The sequence below is a fragment of the Rana temporaria genome, chromosome 1 (assembly GCF_905171775.1).
Source record: "Rana temporaria chromosome 1, aRanTem1.1, whole genome shotgun sequence".
Taxonomy (NCBI): Eukaryota; Metazoa; Chordata; class Amphibia; order Anura; family Ranidae; genus Rana; species Rana temporaria.
In genome coordinates, this window is record NC_053489.1 from 167377456 (window position 1) to 167400113 (window position 22658).

General features: G+C 45.6%; 1 protein-coding gene across 3 annotated transcripts in view; it reads left to right on the top strand.

Moving 5' to 3' along the window:
* The first annotated feature begins 1356 nt into the window (after window positions 1-1356).
* The window catches only part of VSIG10 (V-set and immunoglobulin domain containing 10), a 68470-nt gene continuing 47168 nt past the window's right edge, over window positions 1357-22658 (top strand). For all 3 annotated transcript variants that reach the window (XR_005748047.1, XR_005748048.1, XM_040345794.1), the window contains exons 1-2: window positions 1357-1617; window positions 14204-14482. Coding sequence is in view for 1 of the 3 variants with exons in the window: in XM_040345794.1 (XP_040201728.1) it covers window positions 1548-1617; window positions 14204-14482 (349 nt within the window). In the remaining 2 variants the exon portion in view is untranslated. The remainder of the gene's footprint in view (window positions 1618-14203; window positions 14483-22658) is intronic.

Below are 22658 nucleotides of genomic sequence, written 5' to 3' on the forward strand. Positions count from 1 at the left end.
AGCAGTGATGGGAGTTGGAGTCACCCCCGGTAGGTGATCAGACAGTAGCAGTGATGGGAGTTGGAGTCACCCCCGGTAGGTGATCGGACAGTGGCAGTGATGAGAGTTGCAGTGACCCCCGGTAGGTGATCGGACAGTAGCAGTGATGGGAGTTGGAGTCACCCCCGGTAGGTGATCGGACAGTAGCAGTGATGAGGGTTGCAGTGACCCCCGGTAGGTGATCGGACAGTGGCAGTGATGAGAGTTGCAGTGACCCCCGGTAGGTGATCGGACAGTGGCAGTGATGGGAGTTGGAGTCTCCCCGGTAGGTGATCGGACAGTGGCAGTGATGAGAGTTGCAGTGACCCCCGGTAGGTGATCGGACAGTGGCAGTGATGAGAGTTGGAGTCTCCCCGGTAGGTGATCGGACAGTGGCAGTGATGAGAGTTGCAGTGACCCCCGGTAGGTGATCGGACAGTGGCAGTGATGAGAGTTGGAGTCACCCCCGGTAGGTGATCGGACAGTGGCAGTGATGAGAGTTGCAGTGACCCCCGGTAGGTGATCGGACAGTGGCAGTGATGAGAGTTGGAGTCACCCCCGGTAGGTGATCGGACAGTAGCAGTGATGAGAGTTGCAGTCACCCCCGGTAGGTGATCGGACAGTAGCAGTGATGGGAGTTGGAGTCACCCCCGGTAGGTGATCGGACAGTAGCAGTGATGGGAGTTGGAGTCACCCCCGGTAGGTGATCGGACATGAGCAGTGATGGGAGTTGGAGTCACCCCCGGTAGGTGATCGGACAGTAGCAGTGATGAGAGTTGGAGTCTCCCCGGTAGGTGATCGGACAGTGGCAGTGATGGGAGTTGGAGTCACCCCCGGTAGGTGATCGGACAGTAGCAGTGATGGGAGTTGGAGTCACCCCCGGTAGGTGATCGGACAGTAGCAGTGATGGGAGTTGGAGTCACCCCCGGTAGGTGATCGGACATGAGCAGTGATGGGAGTTGGAGTCACCCCCGGTAGGTGATCGGACAGTAGCAGTGATGAGAGTTGGAGTCACCCCCGGTAGGTGATCGGACAGTAGCAGTGATGGGAGTTGGAGTCACCCCCGGTAGGTGATCGGACATGAGCAGTGATGAGAGTTGGAGTCACCCCCGGTAGGTGATCGGACAGTAGCAGTGATGGGAGTTGCAGTCACCCCCGGTAGGTGATCGGACAGTAGCAGTGATGAGAGTTGGAGTCACCCCGGTAGGTGATCGGACAGTAGCAGTGATGAGAGTTGGAGTCACCCCCGGTAGGTGTGCGCTGTGTAGACAGAGGAGGGCACTTCCCTTACCTGGGCACACAGGGAGGGGCGTGGCTGTGTGTGGTTGAGCTGAGAAAGCCGGAAGGACTGTCACATCCATAGAGTGCAGCCGGCGTGTGACTTGTCAGAAGGGACCGGGAGCCGCTCTACCCCCCTCCGCTCGCCTCTCCATCCCATGTCCCAGCCCAGACACCGCCGATCGCCGCCTGCATGGGAAGCCCTCTCCAGTGAAGTCGCCCGATCTGCCTTGGTTGGATAACACACGGCGATGTGGATGGGGCCCCGGGCATTGGTGCCGCTGCTGGTCGCCTCTGCAATGGTGTGGAGTGCTTGTGAAGGTAAGGAAGTCCCCGCTCCCCTCCACCTGATCTGCTGGAAACAGGCTGCTGCTGCCTGACACTGACAGCTCCCCCCACCCCCCATGTCCGGAAGTGTGGAGGAGCTGGGAGACTATCTGTCCCACCACCTGTCACCCCGATCATAGGAGGGACAGCTGGACTCCTAGGTGACCCGAGAACACCCCAAACTCTCCAGACAGGGGTGCAACTATAGATCCTGGGGCCCCACAAACTCAACAGGAGTATGAATGTTATGACAAAGTTCTTAGTAAATCTGTACAATACTCTATATCCCTTGTGTGATACCATGCCACCCGGCGCAGGCTAACGAGCTGCGTATGCGATCCACGCTTGGGAATATTTTGGCATCTACAACATATCGCATATCCAGAGCGTTTTAAACGCAGTGCAACACATGCGCATTGCATTCTGGGATAAAAAAGCCCTTAAAAGTGTTCGGCTTTCAAGTGATACTTAAAGCGGAGTTTCGCCCAATAATGGAACTTCCGCTTCAAGTGTAGGTGACCCCCTAACATGCCACATTTGGCATGTCATTTTTTCCTGGATCCGTGGCGCCAAAGATCACCCCCCCTCCCTCGCTGCAATCTTCTGGGACAAATCACAGGTCCCAGAAGATTGCCCGGCCATTCACAACGCGCAGCGTGGGTGCCCACAGTCAGAATGGCGGCGCCCCGGAGAGGAGGTGAAGAGGCTTCCTGCACCCGCATCGCTGGACCCTGGGACAGGTGAGTGTCTGATTATTAAAAGTCAGCAGCAACACTTTTTGTAGCTGCTGACTTTTAAATGGGTGGAACTCCGCTTTGAGTCTTGTTTTTTTATTTTATTTTTATTTTTTATACAAAAATAACAAACGTCATACTTACCTGCTCTGTGTAGTGAATTTTCACAGAGGCAGCCCAGATCCACCTCTTCTTGGTTCCCCCGCTGGTGCTCCTAGCCCCTCCCTCCTGCCGAGTGCCCCCACAGCAAACAGCTTGCTATGGGGGCACCCGAGCCAAGCTGCTGCTCTGTGTGTCCATTCAGACATGGAGCTGCAGCTCAGCCCCGCCCCATCTCTTCCCCCATTAGCTCACTGACGGGAGCAACTCACCGCCTCTGTACTGTAATGTCTTTCTCTTTTTTCATTCTGAATGGAGGAAAAGATACACAGGGGTTGGTTTACTAAAATCGGAGAGTGCAAAATCTGGTGCTGCTATCTGGTGCTGCTGTCCAATCAATTAAGCTTTGACAAAAGAAAAAAAAAAAATTGAAAAAATGGAAGGTGATTGGTTTCTAGGCAGAGCTGCAGATTTTGTAAATCAACCCCATAGTCATAGGAGAAAAAGATACATACACATAGGAGAAAAATGTAAACAAAAACATAAAAAACCCTGGGCCAGATTCATAAAAGAGATACGACGGCGTATCTCCTGATACGCCGTCGTATCTCTGAGATACGATTGTCGTAACTATGCGCCTGATTCATAGAATCAGTTACGCATAGATATCCCTAAGATCTGACAGGTGTAAGTGACTTACACCGTCGGATTTTAGGATGCAATTCTAGGCCGGCCGCTAGGTGGCGATTCCATTGCGGTCAGCGTAGAATATGCAAATGACTAGTTACGCCGATTCACGAACGTACGCTTTGCCCGTCGCTGTAAATTTACGTTGTTTCCGTAGAGATACGCGGCGTAAAACTAAACCTGCCCTCTAGGTGGTCTAGCCAATGTTAAGTATGGCCGTCGTTCCCGCTGCGAAATTAGAAATTTCACGTTGTTTGCGTAAGTCGTCCATGAATGGCGCTGGACGCCATTTACGTTAACGTCGAAACCAATGACGTCCTTGCGACGTCATTTAGCGCAATGCACAGCGGGAAATTTTAGGGACGGAGCATGCGCAGTACGTTCAGCGCGGGAATGCGCCTAATTTAAATGGTCCCCGCCCCATTTGAATTAGGCGGGCTTGCGCCGGGCGGATTTACGCTACGCCGCCGCAAGTTTACAGCAAGTGCTTTGTGAATCAAGCACTTACGCTGAAAACTTGCGGCGGAGTAACGTAAATGTAATACGTTACGCCGCCGCAGCGTAGGGCGATTCTACCTGAATCTCCATTGATGTCCAACCATGGACATCAAAGTTGCATGACAAGTGGCACCCCATTCTTTCCAGTGGCCACATAGGCCTCATGCACACTGGACATTTTTACAGCTGCTGTTTTTGGCTTCAGGAGTTTTTTTTTCCGGCAGCCAGTAAACTCCCCAGCATGTTATCCTATATGTCCATGCACACGTAGGCTATCAGCGTTTTTGGGCAAGGGCGCTTTATGTTTTTAAAAAAACCTCCAGAACTAAGTGCATTTTTCAGCTTAAAACTTAAAACTCTGGTAAAAGCTTAAAACTTTGATAAAAGCTTAAAAACGCAGAAAAATTCGGCTAATCGCCATTTATCAGCGTTTCTGAGTCATGCGCTTTTGTTGGAGTATAATTTTGCTAAAAAAAAACGCTACTGAAAAAACTATGAAAACCCCATTTTACAGCTAACGCACCTGGCATTTTTATAACACGCAGCGTGCATGAGGCCTTTGAAAAGGTGCCTACACTACTTTGGTGTGACTTTTGATGCAACTTAGATCCACTGAGTGTAAAGTCGCATCAAAGTTGCATCAAAAGTCGCATCAACGTCACAGTGGAAATCACATGACTTTGGAAATGAGTGCATGGGAATAGAGCCTAAAATAAAAAAATAAACGAAATACAAAATAATAATAAAATAACTATATCAGGACTTGTTGTAGGTTAGTTGTCAAGTATATTTTAGGATAAAAAAAAAAAATGAACTACATGTCAAGGTTTTAGGTAAAACAAAAAATAAAATGTGCACTATTGTGCCCTGGTCCTGCTACGGCTACAAATTATGTACACATAGAGTAAAACCTTGGATTGTGAGCATAATTTGTTCCAGAAACATCCTTGTAATCCAAAGCACTTGTATATCAAAGCAAATTTCCCCATAAGAAATAATGGAAACACAAATGATTCGTTCCACACAGTGGCGGCTGGTGCTCAACATTTTTGGGGGGGCGCAAATGAAAAAAAACAAAAAAAACAATTGCAGCCTCACTGTGCCCATCAAATGCAGCCACTGTGCCCATCACATGCAGCCTCTGGGCCCATCAAATGCAGCCACTGTGCCATCAATTGTCACCACTGTGCCATGCCATCAAACGCAGCCACTGTGCCATCAATAGTCACCACTGTGCCATGCCATCAAACGCAGCCACTGTGCCATCAATTGTCACCACTGTGCCATGCCATCTAACGTAGCCACTGTGCCATCAATTGTCACCACTGTGCCATGCCATCAAACGCAGCCACTGTGCCATCAATTGTCACCACTGTGCCATGCCATCAAACGCAGCTACTGTACCATCAATTGTCACCACTGTGCCATGCCATCAAACGCAGCCACTGTGCCATCAATTGTCACCACTGTGCCATGCCATCAAACGCAGCTACTGTACCATCAATTGTCACCACTGTGCCATGCCATCAAACGCAGCCACTGTGCCATCAATTGTCACCACTGTGCCATGCCATCAAACGCAGCCACTGTGCCATCAATTGTCACCACTGTGCCATGCCATCAAACGCAGCCACTGTGCCATCAATTGTCACCACTGTGCCATGCCATCAAACGCAGCCACTGTGCCATCAATTGTCACCACTGTGCCATGCCATCAAACGCAGCCACTGTGCCATCAATTGTCACCACTGTACCATGCCATCAAACGCAGCCACTGTGCCATGCCATCAAACGCAGCCACTGTGCCAATTGTCGCCACTGTGCCCTTTAATTGTTGCCACTGTGCCTATTGATGCCACTGTGCCCATTGTCGCCACTGTGCCCATTTTCGCCGCTGTGCCCTGTAAAATGCCCCTCCCCGCCCAGCACTTACCTTTCTGGGGGTCAGCCATCCTCCTTCCATGTCCCTCGATGTCTTCTCCCGCTGGCTCTGAAAGGCACTTCCACACAGCCAACCAGCTGCCTTTATTCAGGTGGCCGACGCTCACCATCCGGCCATCTGAATAGTCGGCGGCAGCGGCAACAATAACATAGATTCATGCAATGCATGAATCTATGTTATTGTAATCAGTGGCGGTGCGAGAGCCAGAGGGGGTGGCACTCCGGCGCCCTCTATAGACGCACCACCACTGGTTCCACAACCATTTATTCATAGGTCCTTCAGTTTATAGTCCATATAAAAAGATTATAGCAATGTGACCAGTATGTGTAACCATAAAATGTCCATCCACAAATGGAAGCCTCTACAGGGGGAGCAGAAATCCATCAGAAGGTATAAAAGAGAAGAGAGGCGCCTCTAAGTGTAGCAATATGTTGCTAAATGTTGTACCTTCATTGAATGTAACCATATTGCTACACTTAGAGGCTCCTCTCTTCTCTTTTACACTCTGTTGTGACATGACGGTGCTTGTATATCAAGACATCGCTTGTATATCAAGTCAAAATGTATTAAAAATTGTTGCTTGTCTTGCAAAACGCTCTCAAACCAAGGTTTTACTGTATATGGAATTGTTGCAAATGTCACAAGTAGGAACAAGGGCCCAGATTCACAACCGAGATATGACGGCGTATCTCCAGATACGCCGTCGTATCTCTGCGTTGCGTCGTCGTATCTATGAGACTGATTCTTAGAATCAGTTACGCATAGATATCCATTAGATCCGACATGCGTAAGTCTCTTACGCCGTCAGATCTAAACTGCATTATTTTTTTTTTGACCGCTAGGTGACGCTTCCGTCGAATTCCGCGCCGAGTATGCAAATTAGCTAGATACGTGAATTCCCGAACGTACGCGCGGCCGACGCAGTAAAGTTACGACGTTTACGTTAGGCTTTTCCTGGCGTAAAGTTGCCCATGCTATATGAGGCGCAGCCAATGTTAAGTATGGCCGTCGTTCCCGCGTCAAAATTTTAAAAAGTTACGTAGTTTGCGTAAGTCGTCCGTGAATGGGGCTGGACGTCATATACGTTCACGTCGAAACCAATGACATCCTTGCGACGTCATTTGGAGCAATGCACACTGGGATATTTTACGGACGGTGCATGCGCAGTTCGTTCGGCGCGGGGACGCGCTTGATTTAAATGATACACGCACCCTATCCGCCGAATTTTAATTCCGCCGGGTGATTTACGCTACGCCGCCGCAACTTACGGAGCAAGTGCTTTGAGAATACAGCACGTGCCCGTGTAAGTTGCGGAGGCGTAACGTAAATCAGATACGTTACGCCCGCACAATTTTGCGCGGCTGTACTTGAATCTGCCCCATTTGTTTTATTTTGTTTGATTGGTTTTTTTTTTGGTGATGGGTCATGGTAATGGCAAGAAACTACATTTTAAAACATATTTTGTTTTGCCATTTTTGACGTTCACCACATTGAAAAAAAAGGAATGATTCCCCCGAATACACAAAGTAGTTGTGAAGATAACACATGCCACAGTTGCAGAACTTCATTCAAGCATTAAAATGGTTGTGTACCTCTGGACAATTTTTTTTCACTTCTTCCTGCAAAGTCATAATGTGCTAGTATTGCATCGCATACTAGCACATTATGTGAAACTTACCTTAAAACAAAGCTGATCCAGCGCCACAATGTCATTGCTGCAGCCGCTTCCATTTTCACCCGTCTCGCTTCTGGGGATCGCAGGCTCCGGCTCTGTTGCGAACGCCATTCACGGCACAGGGCTCGGTAGGAACGGCTGCATGCAATGTAAATATCTCCTAAACTGTACACGTTTTAGGAGATATTTTCACTACCTGTAGGTAAGCCTTATTATAGGTTTACTTATAGGTAACTGTCAGCAGAGGAAGTTTACTTCCTCTTTAAAACCTGTTTTACCTTCAGGCATTAAGTTGTTAAAGTAAATAGAATGAAGCCCCTTAGGCCCCATGCACACGAGACGCTGGTAAGCGCGTGTTCAGAGGCATTTCGACAGCTTTTTCAACTGCCCCTGAACACATTCAATGTTATCCTATGTGTCCATGCACACAGTCAAGTTTTTCTGCGTTTTTCGGCAGTTGCGTTTATGATCGTTTATGCTCGTTTTTTCCGAAGCAAACAAACGGGTTCAGACGCAAAAGTTTTCACGTTTCAGACGCGAAACGCCGCTAAACGCGGCAAAACGCGGTACCAGCGTTTTGCCGCAATTTTGTTTATAGGCGTTTTTAAAGGTGACCTATTTTTTTACATTAGAAATCTCAAAAATGATGAAAAACCATAAAAAAAACATAAAAAATATGTAATTGCTTGCATTGTATTGTGGACAATCCACAACTTGTGGCAGGTGACATGGCCAGGTGATGTGGCAGGTGACGTGGCCAGGTCACGTGGCCAGTGGACAATCCACAACTTGTGGTAGGTGACGTGGCCAGGTGATGTGGCAAGTGGACAATCCACAACTTGTGGCAGGTGACGTGGCCAGGTGATGTGGCAAGTGGACAATCCACAACTTGTGGTAGGTGACGTGGCCAGGTGATGTGGCAAGTGGACAATCCACAACTTGTGGCAGGTGACGTGGCCAGGTGATGTGGCAAGTGGACAATCCACAACTTGTGGTAGGTGACGTGGCCAGGTGATGTGGCAAGTGGACAATCCACAACTTGTGGCAGGTGACATGGCCAGGTGATGTGGCAAGTGGACAATCCACAACTTGTGGTAGGTGACGTGGCCAGGTGACGTGGCAAGTGGACAATCCACAACTTGTGGTAGGTGACGTGGCCAGGTGATGTGGCAGGTGACATGGCCAGGTCACGTGGCAAGTCTACAATCCACAACTTGTGGTAGGTGACGTGGCCAGGTGATGTGGCAAGTGGACAATCCACAACTTGTGGTAGGTGACGTGGCCAGGTGATGTGGCAGGTGACGTGGCCAGGTCACGTGGCCAGTGGACAATCCACAACTTGTGGCAGGTGACCTGGCCTGAATGGTACTCATTGAAAATAATGGCGTACGACTTGTCGTGCTACTTTGCAAGTCGCAGGACAAGTCGCACAAGTGTGAAAGGAGGCTTAGTTTTGTATGATCAATAAACAATCTATTAATCATTAATTTCCTTCTATAATACAAGTAATGTCGGTGATCAGCAGTGGTAGCAGATCTTTTATTACATAGATAAGATGTTACATTCTTATCTGTCTACAGTTGTTGTGTCAATATGACTTGTTATTCTTTGTAATGGCTGTTACTGTATACTGGTAGAGTTGCTTTTTCTGCAAGTTTAAGGTTTGTTGTTGTCTGGGTTGTGAAATGAGCTCCTCTGATAGAGTGCGGTAGTGGAAATACCGAGGCCTAACGGCAGAGCAGGATACAGTTCATCTATCATTGCTGGAACCCAGATCCTTGGAGTCTGAAGCCTCGTACACACGTCCGAGGAACTCGACGGGCGAAACACATGGTTTTGCTCGTCGAGTTCCTTGTGAAGCCGCCGAGGATCTCGGCGTGCCAAATTTCTCCATTCCCGTCAAGGAAATAGAGAACATGTTCTCTTTTTGGCCCGACGAGATCCTCGACGGTTTCCTCGTCGTGTGTACGAGGCCTAAGGCCGGGTTCACGCATGTCCAGCTGCGGTTTGCAGTCCAGGGTTTGCCGTGTTTTTTTTCACTGGTTCAAGTTAGATTTAGGTGCAAATTTTTTACCTAAACAGACCCAAAATCACACAGGACCCTTTTTCAAAAACGGACTACAGTCGCTCCGGACATGTGTGAGCCGGCTCCATTAAAAACCAGTCTAGTTCACACGTTATGCGAATCGGATGTGGTTAAAAAACGCATCCAATTCGCATATAAGTGAACCGAGCCTGACAGTGGCAAACACAAATGTAAGTGTCACCCACCAAAAAAGGATATTTCAATAACTGGTAAAGTCTGCAGTCTTCTGGGGTACTGCAGCAGGGAGGCATCTGTGGCACAGTCACCAGCTCTGTTCCTGCCCACGTTAGGGTCTCTATTCCTTTTGGAAATGTAATAAACCAAGGAACAAGGGGTAAAACCTGCATCTAATTGTCGCTATAGATATAAAGAGCTAATGCTGGCCATACACTAGGCGAAAAATCATACGAAAATCTGTTGTTTAGATTGTTCATTTGTTTCCTGTCCAGTTAATCGGCACAAATAGAAAATCGGTTTTAACTTTTCAGAGCCTAAAAAAATCGAAGGAACAGGTAGGAAAATTGAATTCCTCAGTCATATAATCTGAACAAAGCACATATAGATAGTAGTGTCTCTCTCCAAAACTCTAATAGCTAGATTCACGTAGGGTTACGCCGGCGTATCAGTAGATACGCCGTCGTAACTCTGAATCTACGCCGTCGTAAATTTAAGCGTATTCTGGAAACCAGATACGCTTAAATTAGGCTAAGATACGAGCGGCGTAAGTCTCTTACGCCCTCGTATCTTAGGGTGCATATTTACGCTGGCCGCTAGGTGGCGCTTCCGTTAAGTTCGGCGTAGAATATGCAAATGACAAGATACGCCGATTCACGAACGTACGTGCGCCCATCGCAGTAAAGATACGCCGAGGTACGCCGGCGTAAAGATAAAGCTGCCCCCTAGGTGGCCTAGCCAATGTTATGTTAAGTATGGCCTTCGTTCCCGCGTCGAAATTTGAAAATTTTACGTCGTTTGCGTAAGTCGTCCGTGAATGGGGCTGGACGTAATTTACGTTCACGTCGAAACCAATACGTCCTTGCGGCGTACTTTGGAACAATGCACACTGGACATGTACACGGACGGCGCATGCGTCAATCACGTCGGGTCACCAATCATTTACATAAAACACGCCCCCCTCATCCTCATTTGAATTAGGCACGCTTACACAGACCCCATTTACGATACGCCGCCTTAGGAGGCAAGTGCTTTGTGAATACAGCACTTGCCTCTCTGACTTAAGGCGGCGTAGCGTAAATACGATACGCTACGCCACCTGAAAGTTACGATGCCCTACCTGAATCCAGCTATAAGTGTTGTTTCTCTCTGGGGCTTCGTTCCTCTGTTATCAGCATGAGTCACTTTTGAGAAGTTTTCCCAACACATGAGATAAATGTGTGATTGGTGGGGAGAGCTCAGCACACAGGTTGTTTATTCACAACACAGCTCTGTATGCTCCTTCATTCCTGTGTCCCTTTCCTCTAATCAGCTCTCACACAGTGTATAAAAGCTGCAGCTCTTCACCCCCTCCTCTCTGGTCCCGATCGAAGAAGAAGGATTTGATCACAATTCTGCACTTTTGAAAGGATGTAGACAAGAGAAGACTGCAGATAATCAAGTAAAACTTATGTAGCAGGATTTATTTAATCTCTGCCTATCACATGAGGCTATTAACTTCACTTTACTGCAGTCTGCTCACATAATTTGTAATAAAAACATCTTTGCTATTCTGAAGCTTCCCTCCATACACCTTGCATATTATTTTATATATACTGTAATTCTGTACTTGACAAATATGCTACAGAAATCCCACTGTACTGAGTCTGGCTGCAACCATTTTTAAAGTGGGCAGCTGAAGTTGCTGCCTGTTCACTTCCTGGATTTACACAGACACATACCTCCAGCTCTGCAGCTCTCACTGGCCCTCTTATGACTCACACCCCCCTCCCCTCTTCCTGGCAAACTCTCGGGAGTGAGAGAGAGCGGTGCATGTTGTCATAAGCCTAGGCTTTTTACCAGACAAGAAACAGTATAAGGTTTTTTTTTTTACTATCCAAAGTTAAAACAACAAGGGCAGAAGATTTAATAGATGGAAAGGTGAAAAGATTACTGAAGGTCCACTTTAAATAAAAAATGTAACTGTTTGCACTGTGCAAATGTGAAAAAACGGAGGGAAAACTGATTCACTTATGTTCACTGAACGATTTATAGATCGAACTTCGGTCATTACATGATAGCACTATTGTTTGCTCTCACGGCTGAGTGTTCGTTATTCGAAAACAAGTTCAAACAATTTTTCATATAGTGTATGGCCAGAGACCTTCTAGTTCACGCAGGTGACAGAGGGGGTGGTTGAGCTTGAGTTTTACCCGCTCGATTCCCCGAAATTCGTATAAGCAATCATAATGTGTGTATATATATATATATATATATATATATATATATATATATATATATATATATATATATATATAGATAGATCTATATATATAGATATAGATATAGATATAAAAATATATATTCATATAAATAAAGAAAAATCCTGCTCATTTGCCCAGAGTAGTAGTTGTACTTTGGTAACACTGTATTGCTCTGAACATAGGGCCAGCTTCACACAGAAGTGCGGCGGCGTAACGTATCGTAGATACGTTACACCGCCGCAAGTTTTCATCGCAAGTGCCTGATTCACAAAGCACTTGCAATGAAAACCTACGCCCGCGTAAGCCCGCGTAATTCAAAGGGGCGTGTGCCATTTAAATTAGGCGCGCTCCCGCGCCGGACCTACTGCGCATGCTCCCTTTTGAATTTCCCGCCGTGCTTTGCGCGAAGTGACGTAATTTTTTCGAACGGCGACGTGCGTAGCGTACTTCCGTATTCCCGGACGTCTTACGCAAGAAGAAAAAATGTTTACATTTCGACGCGGGAACGACGGCCATACTTTATACAGCACATACGTGTGCTGTGTAAAGTTAGGGCACCCAAAACGACGACTAACTTTGCGACGGGAAACTAGACTAGCAGCGACGTAGCGAACGCGAAAAACCGTCGTGGATCGGCGTAACTCCTAATTTGCATACCCGAAGCTGGTTTACGACGCGAACTCCCCCCAGCGGTGGTCGCGGTATTGCATCATAAGATCCGACAGTGTAAAACAATTACACCTGTCGGATCTTAGGGCTATCTATGCGTAACTGGTTCTATGAATCAGTCGCATAGATACTCTGAGAGATATGACGGAGTACCTGAGATACTCCGTCGTATCTCAGCTGTGAATCTGGGCCATAGATACTCTGAGAGATATGACAGAGTATCTGAGATACTCTGTCGTATCTCGGCTGTGAATCTGGCCCCCAGTGTGTTAAAAAAAAAAAATCATAAAAAAAAGAACAAAATGTAATAAAGATGAAAAAAAAAACGATTTAATTATTTATTTTACATACTTTCACGAGTCAGTGTCTCTGATTACTGTGTCACCATGTGATGACATTGTACTGCACTGGTGACAATATGATTAAAACAAAATAAAAAATTGTGGGGAAAAAAAGATTTTTTAAATTTACCTTTAAAAAACTTGTAATGCCTCTTACTAAATACCTTGGACTATCTACTTTCCAAAAGGGTAATTTGGGGGATATCTGTACTGTCCTGGCAGTATAGGGCTTCAAGAAATTAGATAGGTCTTTAGTACATTAAAGCGGGGGTTCACCCTATTAAAAAAAAAAAAATTTTTTTTTTTTTACTACCATTACATTCGGCATCGTAGCGCGAGCTACAGTATGCCGGTCTTAAATTTTTAATCCCCGTACTCACTGTGCTATGGATCATTGAAGATTCCGGGGAATGGGCGTTCCTATGGTGAGAGAAGGTGATTGGCGGCCGGCCCTGGCACGTCACGCTTCTCCGGAAATAGCCGAAATAGGCTTGGCTCTTCACGGCGCCTGCGCATAGCCTGTGCGCAGGCGCCGTGAAGAGCCGAGACCTACTCCGGCTGTCTTCGGGGAGCGTGACGTGCCAGAGCCGGCCGTCAATCATCCTCCCTCTCCATAGGCACGCCCATTCCCCGCGGGAGTCAGAATCTTCAATGATCCATAGCACAGTGAGTACGGGGATTAAAAATTTAAGACCGGCATACTGTAGCTCGCGCTACGATGCCAAATTTAATGCTATGAATGAATGAATGAATGAATGACTTGTATAGCGCAACTCATGCGAACTGAATCGCCTCTGGGCGCTTTTTCCAGCCAGAGTCTGCTTGGCTGGTGCGGTCATTTTACCCCGTAGGATCGTGACACGCTTGGGACACACAGTCGTACACACATATATATACTGGGCCAATTTGGACTAGATCCAATTTACCTACCAGCATGTCTTTGGAGTGTGGGAGGAAACCGGAGTACCCGGAGGAAACCCACGCATGCACAGGGAGAACATGCAAACTCCAGGCAGATGGTGTCGTGGTCGGGATTCGAACCAGCGACCCTTTTGCTGCTAGGCGAAAGTGCTATTCACTGCACCACTGTGCTATAATCATGTTAAGGAGGGTGAACCACCGCTTTAAGATTGATACATTTTTCAGATATATACCATAGTTTGTGGGCTCTATAACTTTCCTACAGGCTAAATATTATAAATTGATTTGGGTTATTTTCACCAAAATGTCGCAGAATACAGTTTAGCCTAAATTTATGAAGAAAGATTATTTATTTGTAATTTTTTTTTAACAGAAACGTAGAAAAGCGCATTTTGTTTTTCAAATTTTTTAGTCTGTTTTTATTTCTTTAGCAAAAAATATAATAATAATAATAATGTATCGTATGTATTCCTGTAATCTCTGTACCTTACTATACTTTGCTGTCTTGCAGCTTCACTAACGCCAATCATTGGAGAGATTGGTGGACAAATCCTTCTACCCTGCACTGCTGTGAAAGACGGTGTAAAAAATGTGGCCTGGTTTTTGGAGAGTTCTACACAAGAATTACTAAACTGTGACAAAAATAGTTCATCAGATTTCAGGTTCCTGAGGGACAACGTGAGTTCTCTTGTAATAACGAATGTGAGCCTGGAAGATGGAGGGAACTATGGATGCAGAGACTGTTCACAGACCGCAGAATCGAAGCCACAAATACAGCTAATTGTCACAAGTAAGTATGCTACATAATTAAAGTCATAATAAATCATCGTATTTTTGCAGCACATTCATCATCTGTTTTTATCACTAAGGGCTTGTTTAAACCTGCGGTAGTGGGTGGTAAAAACAAGCAGTTGAGCCGCTTTTTTTGGCTGGATTCATACCTATGCATTTTTTGTGCTTTTGCGGATTTAACATGGTTTCCTATGGAACACTTTCTGTAGTGCAAATCTGCGAAATGCAAAAAGCACTAAAAATGCATAGGTGTGAATCCAGCCTACTGCTCCGTGACCACCCCCCTCCCCCCCATAAGGTGCCAGGACAGCCAGGCAGGGTTGAAAACACATGCCACAGCCACGACGCCTCTCTTCTTACCCGCGGCCGAAATATCCACCCCTCAGTGGACAGGATCACTGCCAAATGCGACCTATTGAAGTGAAGAGGGCAGCACCAAAACTGCCAGCAATGCACACTGTTGTAGCACTGTGGTGCAACCTTTACAAGGTTACAAAAAAAATGTGCCTCCTCACCACCTGTCAAACATCTTAGAAAAGATATGCCGAAGATCAGTTTTCTTAAAGGGTCACTAAAGGTAATTTTTTTTTTTTAGCTGAAATGACTGTTTACAGGGTATAGCGACATAAAAGTTAACTGATTCCTTCTAAAAATGATTACAAATAGATAAAAATCAATCATATAATGTGCCTGCAGGTTAGTTTCACTTTTAACTGGTTTCATGTTCCTGTGAACTAGAGAGACACACAGAACAAAAACAAAGAAATCCAGGGCAGTGTTTTTAAAATGAATCTGATTGGTTCTGTTAAGTTTTAGACACACAGTAATGACAGCTTAGACCACCGTGAAAAGCTCCCAGTACTGTGGTTATAAGGAGCCAGACAACCAGAAAGTGTGGAGATTACAGCAACTTCAAAGCAAAAACGAACAATGAGGACATGAAACCAGTACTGCAGTAAGGTAAAGGAAGCTATTTAGCTAAAAAAAAAAATTCCTTTAGTGATCCTTTAAGCCACTTGCACACTGCAGCTTGAAAATGCTCAGTACAGCTTATTTTTTTACTGAGCTAAAATATAGCAAAATAATTGTAATGTGCCTAAGCCCACAGGCGTGTAAACAAGCGCTGTGAATTCTTCTGTAAAAAAAAAGTAAAAATAGAAAAATATGATTTTTTTGGTCAGTATTCGCGCAAATGCACACAGGTTTGTCCATTGACATTGTCAATCCGGGAACTAGCTTCCACACATGCGCGAAAAATTGCGCGAACGCATATGAGCGAAAATGCGTCAAAAGACATGAAAAAAAATAAACTGAAGTAGGTGCTCAAACAGGAGTATCGTGTGCAAGAGGCCTAAGGCCCCGTACACACGACCGGATCTATCCGCTGGGATTGATCCGCGGATCAGTTTCAGCGGACAAATCCGGTCGCCTGTACGGCCTAGCGGATATTTATCCGCGGAGATTCGTCCGGCCGGACCATTTCAAGCGGATAGAAATTTCGTAGCATGCTAAGAAATCTATCCGCTTGAATCGGGACCAGCGGATTGATCCAGTGGTCTGTACAGACTCACCAGATCAATCCGTCCGCTCCTCTCCCTCGCATGCGTCGTAATGATTCGACGCATGCGTGGAAGTACTTGCCTTCCAGCGTCGCGCACGTCGCTGCATCATCGTCGCAGCGACGGCGCGACACGTCACCGCGGAGGAATTCCACACGGATTTTGATCCAATGGTGTGTACACGCCATCAGATCCAAATCCGGAGGAGGAATCTCCTCTGGAAATGATCCGGCGGATCGTTTCCAGCGGAGATCCGGTGGTGTGTACGTGGCCTTAGGGTCAGCAAGGGCTGCTGCTAATGTACACATAGGGATTTATTTACTAAAGGCAAATCCACTTGGAAGTGCAGTCGCTGTAGATCTGAGGGGGACATGCAAGGAAAATAAAAGACAGCATTTTAGCTTGCGCATGATTGGATGATAAAATCAACAGAGCTTCTTCTCATTTCGGATTTTTTTTCCTCAGATCTACAGCGACTGCACTTCCAGTTGCACTTGTAGTGCAAAGTGGATTTTCCTTTAGTAAATCACCCCATAGCCTTACTGCGTATGCAGCTTTGCGTATGTTCCAGTATAAGCTGGTTCTATGACTGCTGCTCCAGGTTTCCAGGTGCAGCATGGCTCCTTTCTCTTGCAATGTCTTATGATCCTGCATGCAGGAAGTAGAGTTGTGTCTCCATACACTGTGTGCATCAATAGAAACTCACAACTCCATAGCATAGGATGACAGGGCACTCCCCTGCTCCTGCCCCTCCTCTGCCCTCCCTTCTCCAAACTAACAGATTGGCTTGGACTTCAATGTCCACTATTAACGCTTCCTGTGAAGACCAGAACTTCAGGAAAGCAGCACTGTGAGAGCAGGAGCCAGCAGCATTGAAAGTTATCAACTGCGTCCACAACCATTTTGTATCGTACTGTTGATCTTTAATCTTTCAATAAAACTCTTTGTACAAGAAAGTTATCAACTGCAAGTGATGGGGTAAAAATTTTAACAAACAGTTTACTGGGGAATGTGACAAGCTAAAAACAAATCGTTGAGGGTTTAATACATGGGTCTTCAAACTGCGGCCCTCCAGTTGTTTAGTAACTACAATTCCCATCATGCCAACAGCTGGAGGGATGTAGACCAAGATTTCTTTATTCTAAGCAGGACCTGCCACAATACAGCTAATAGTGTGACTGCACAGAAGCACAGACACAACACTACCTTCACTTCGGAAGAAGCTGTTGCTATGAACTTTTTTACCATTACAGAATAGTCCAGCTGAGTGTGACTAACTACTATCAGATATACCATGAACTGGAATCAAGAACTCTAAGGCCCCGTACTCACGACCAAACATGTCTGCTGAAACTGGCCCGCGGACCAGTTTCAGCAGACATGTTTGGTCGTGTGTAGTTACGAGCGTACAGAATTTGACCGTACATTTGCCCGCCGGGCCGTTTTTCAGCAGACATTTATTTGCAAACTTGTTTTAAAACCGTCCGCTGAAATCCTGTCCGAACGGACATGTTTGGTGGTGAGTACACAAAACCAACGTACAAAAACCCCGCGCATGCTCAGACTAAATGAGGCCACGGGAGCGCTCGTTCAGGTAAAACTCACGTTTGTTTGGGATATGGCACATTCGTCAATAGAAAGATTAATTCTAGCAATAGAACACTGAAGCAAACCACACAATAAACAACGCTTGATGCCGTCGTTTTATTCATTCTTCTCTTGCTATAAATAATCAGTTATTTAGCTCATGTTATTTCAACTGAGTTGTTCCATACTGAAAAGTGACATTTGTTGCCTGGGATGTAGTAAGATTTTAGCAATCTTTTATTGGCCCGACGTATCATATTTTTAGTGGTCCTCCACATGTATAATTTTTTGCTTTTAATGTTTAATGTTTATGTTTCCCACTTTATTTATGTGTTTATAGTTATGTCACCATTTAGAATTTTTTAATAGGAAATTGTTTGGATTTTGCTTTTGTTTGTATATTTAACTGGATTATTTTGAAGGTTGTTTAAATTGTCTACCATGTTGGCACACCAAATGCCCCCCCCCCCCCCCCCCCACATGAGTTAGTGAATATTTTAGATTAAACATTTTATTTGTTTGTAATGTTTGATGCCTAAAATAATCCCCACAGTATTACAAACAATAGGCACGTTTTTAAAATCAACAAAAAGGCTTTTATTTTAGCAAATGATAAAAAGGAACAAAAACAGAATGGCAGCACTTGAACAGCTAGCAAAATAAATGCAGACTTGCATTGTCAAACATGGTGAAGGCTAAACTAGCCAACCTCAGGAGGCACACAAACTAAAATCTGAAGCAGCAGCACATAACCAAAGGAACCCAAGCTGTGGTAGTCCAAACAAGATGCCATTTGTGGGGGATCAAATGGAAGGCAGGGCATCAACGTCTCCTCTTCCTTGCAACCTTCCTTCCAGGCTGCCTTACAGCGGGTCTTCCCTGGGCCCTTGCAGGTGGGGATGATGTGGCAGCAGGAGTATGGTGTTGAGCAAGCCGGGCCGGGTCACATAGCCCAGTGTCTGGGGTCAGCAGCTCCCTCTGCATCCACCAAAGGGCCTCGTTGATCACACCCTTTGCCAGTAGCCTCTGCTCCTCCGTGCCTTGATTTAGATCGTGTGCCAGGGAGGCACTGTAGGCCTCAGTGGGGTTGAGGGGGGCCCTCATGATGGCACTCGCCTCCCTAATCATTTGGAGGCTGGCTTCCTCCACTGCCCCCAATTTCTTCTTACGGCCTGGTGGCCTAATATAAAGGGGAGGAGCCTGGCTGGTGGTGGTTGTCCTGGGGAGCTGCTGAACGCCACTGGGCCCGGCCTCCTCCTGGCTGCCACTGACCCCTTCGGCCTGGCTGTCAGTGAGGAGAGGATCTGCCACCTCCTGGCTGTTCTCTTCTTCCTGTGTAAAAAAAAGGGACATGTTGTAATATATTTTTAAATATAATCACTCACATTTTCATGCTTGAATCTTATTTTTTGCCGTGAATTTAAACTTGAAAACAGACTCACCCTCTGACCCCTGCAGTTGTCATCCCTGACACCTATTTGTTTGCCCACGACTTTTGATTTATGCTTCCCAGCTTGTATTTTATTAACCAATATCAAGTCAAGAATCAAACAATAATTAATATTATTCCCTAAATAGTTATGAAACTACTATACCTCATCATCGTAGAGGCGCAGATCTGCCTCTCTGTCAGCCAGGCCCTCTTCATCCGACTCTGCAGGGCTGTTGTGATCTGGGGAAGTCCCGCTGGGAGGTAGCGTGGAGGGAAGGTTGGGATTCAGACTTGACATAGATGGCCTGCCTTCCAGTTGATCCCGCAAAAATGACATCTGGCTGTAATACCACAGCTTGTGTTCCTTTGGTGGTCTTGCTGCTGCTCCAGATCTTAGCTGCTTTTGGTGAGCTTTGTATGCTCTCCTATATGTGCCCCTGAGGTTGGCAAGTTTATCCTTCACCATGTTGGCACTGCATTCTGGCACCCATGTCCTCATGTATGCTGCTAGCTGTTCAAGTGCTGCCGCTCGTACGTCCTTGTTATGGTAGGTGGGCTGCTTTGAATCCCACAGGATGGGCATTTCCCTAAATTTATCCAGCAAGTGCTGGATAATCTCTTGGGTCTGCAGGAGATCCATTGTTAAATGTTGATTTTTTGATTTTTATTCTAGATTACAAAAAGAAAAAGAAACCAAAAACACAATTAAAAGAAGCCTCAGCATTTACATTGATAGAATATGTTGTTTAAAAAGTAGTACCTATATAGAAATACAAACACAGTGTCTCTTGTTTAGAAAATGCTGGCCAGCTCGGCCCCATTGGTTGGTTGTAGCTAACATTTTTTTTATACATGCCGCCCCTTTGGTTACATTGCAGTAAATAATAGAAATCTAGAACCATACACAATTATTACAAATGACAGCATTCATCAAGGCACTATTGCATGTGTAGATATCCTGCCCCTCAGCATTGATTACATGAAAGAAACTTCCTAATGACCTCTGTCCAACCAACACAGAACAATACTTGGCCTGATCTGAATACACCCTACATAATTGATAATGAGTCACAGCATTTTTGACCTCTCTATTTTGTGATGTCTACAAAAGCATTTGGGTATGAAAATCACATTCTGGTATCCAAGAGACATAATAGCTTAATAAAACTGTGCAACCAACAGACCAAACCCCCATCCCATGGCTCTAGATTTTATAGCCCGCTGCTGATCCCATGTTTAAATTTCTTACCTGCCTCTCTCAAAATCCTCGTTTGTTACGCTCGATGAATTAACACGTAACCTACGTAATCACGTCAAGCGCCTTTTATCCACTCCGCGTATGTATGAAACGCCGCCCTCGTCACCTTTGCCATGCCCCTAATCAATTGAAAAAGTAAATATGGCGTTAACTGTGTAGGTTCTGGAATCGCGCGAATATTCTCCGCGTAACCTACGTCAATACGTTGTTGGCATTCGCGACACTCCGCATATGCAAGAATCTCCGCCCCTGACGGGACATTTCCTCGTTTCCACGCCCCTAATCTCTGTGGGAAGGAAAGATGGCGATGTCACACGAGCGGGCACGGAGCTCTCATGGCGCAAGTGAAGGGACAGAGGCAGGACCGTCCCGATCCAGGCCTAAAAGATATAAAGCCACTAATATGGCGTTTGAAGAAATGGTGGAGTTGGTTTACATCATGAGGAGGAAGGATTATGATGGTGAATGTGGGCCCTACAAAACACCGAACCGTAGAAAGTCACACATAATGGACAAGGTGGCAAGGAGAATGAGGAGAATGTTTGGTGTCACCAGGTCCAAGGAGCAACTCCGGAAGCGTTGGTCCGATTTAAAATTGAGGGAGCCACATCACATGAAGAAGATACTCAAAATTCTGCGGAAAAGTAAGTCCATATTATTTAAGGGGGGGGGGGGAATGTCTGCAATAATGTGTTGACATGTAGTTTTTCACATCTTCCTCCTTGGCCTGCTTGTACTTTTGAACACGTGTAGATACTGTATTGTGTTTATGTAAAATAACAACCTTTAACAAATTTTTTGAAATAGTAAACACGCGTAATATGACATTGTTTTGCAAAAATGCGAGGTTACTCCAGGAACAACACACCTGGACATGGCTGACTGGCCCCAAACTTGGTTTTCAAACATTGTTGAATAGCAAAATCACAGAAATTAAATTGAGTGAATGTGACAGGCAAACAAGATTCATTCTCCAAAATGCAAAGAAAGCTGATGTTTTAACATCTGGAAATGCAAAGCACCTGTGTCTCAAAAATCAAAGGATATTTATTTGGAGGGTCGACGAGAATTAATGTTTTGGGGGGACATCCATGTGTGTCACTTCTTTGCAAAAAAGGGGCAGGATCAGAGCTTGGCCTAGAACTACGCCAAAAATGGAGGATTGCTGAAAGAATAAACAAACAAAAATCATCATAAATGTATCGTCTATGCAATGTGTGCGATTTATGATATCCAATATCAGTGTGCTGATGAGTATACCTTTTGTTTTATCTTATTTCTTATAGGGGAAAGAAGACGCCAGCAATTGGAGGAGGCAGAGAGGGCCAGACACCCACAAAATCAAACACCTCCACATGTTGAGGAGGAGGAGGCTGTGGAAGGAAGAGAGGAGGATGTGGAAGGAAGAGAGGAGGATGTGGAAGGAAGAGAGGAGGAAGACTTAACTCTGGATTTAGAATTCGGTGAAGATGAGGCGGAACTGGACGAAGCAGAATTGCGTGATTTTGAAGGGGTAGTGATGGATAAAGAAGGAGTTCTGGAAGAAGATGGAGGAGTCGTGGAAGATGAGGGGGAGGTGGTGGAAGAAGGAGGAGTCGTGGATGATGAGGCTGAGGTGGTGGAAGAAGGAGGAGTGATAGAAGATGAAGAAATTGGGGATGTGGAAATTATCAGGCCATCAGGTCAGTGTCACCCCAATATTAATAGGGCCAAACATATGCAGATAGGCCGGAAACTATTTACATATTTTGAATGCCAATTTTTTGGTTTTTAGGGGATGAAGATGGTGTAGCACATTTTTCACGTGCAAGTGCTTCAATAATTGTACAGCAAGTAATGGAGTGCAGCACGGAAATGGACAATATGCGGGAAAGGATGGACGTCATGGAGCAGAATGTGCGAAATGTCATTTCAGAGTGTAGCACGGAAATGGACAACATGCGCCAAAGGATGCTAGTCATCGAACAGAATTACAAAAATATCATTGACATGATGGGCCGTGTCAAAGACTGAAACACAAAAGCCCATCCCCCGCCCACAAAACCATTTTTAATTTTTGTACTTTATAATACGCCAAAATTTCTAAATGCACACATAGTGTGCCAATATGTACTATCTGCCATCACAGACTATCTATTGTCTGTGCTTTGTGGGTACAAACACCTCCTCGATCATCAAGTAGTTGAGAGGAAGAAGGGTTTGCTCCCACAAAACACAGACATTGATCACCCATGATGTCAGATAGCACATGTGGCCATTTGTCTGTTTAACCAATGACATTTGGCGATTTTTCACTGAATGTGTGCATTTAGAAATTTTGGCGTGTTCCAGTGTGAAA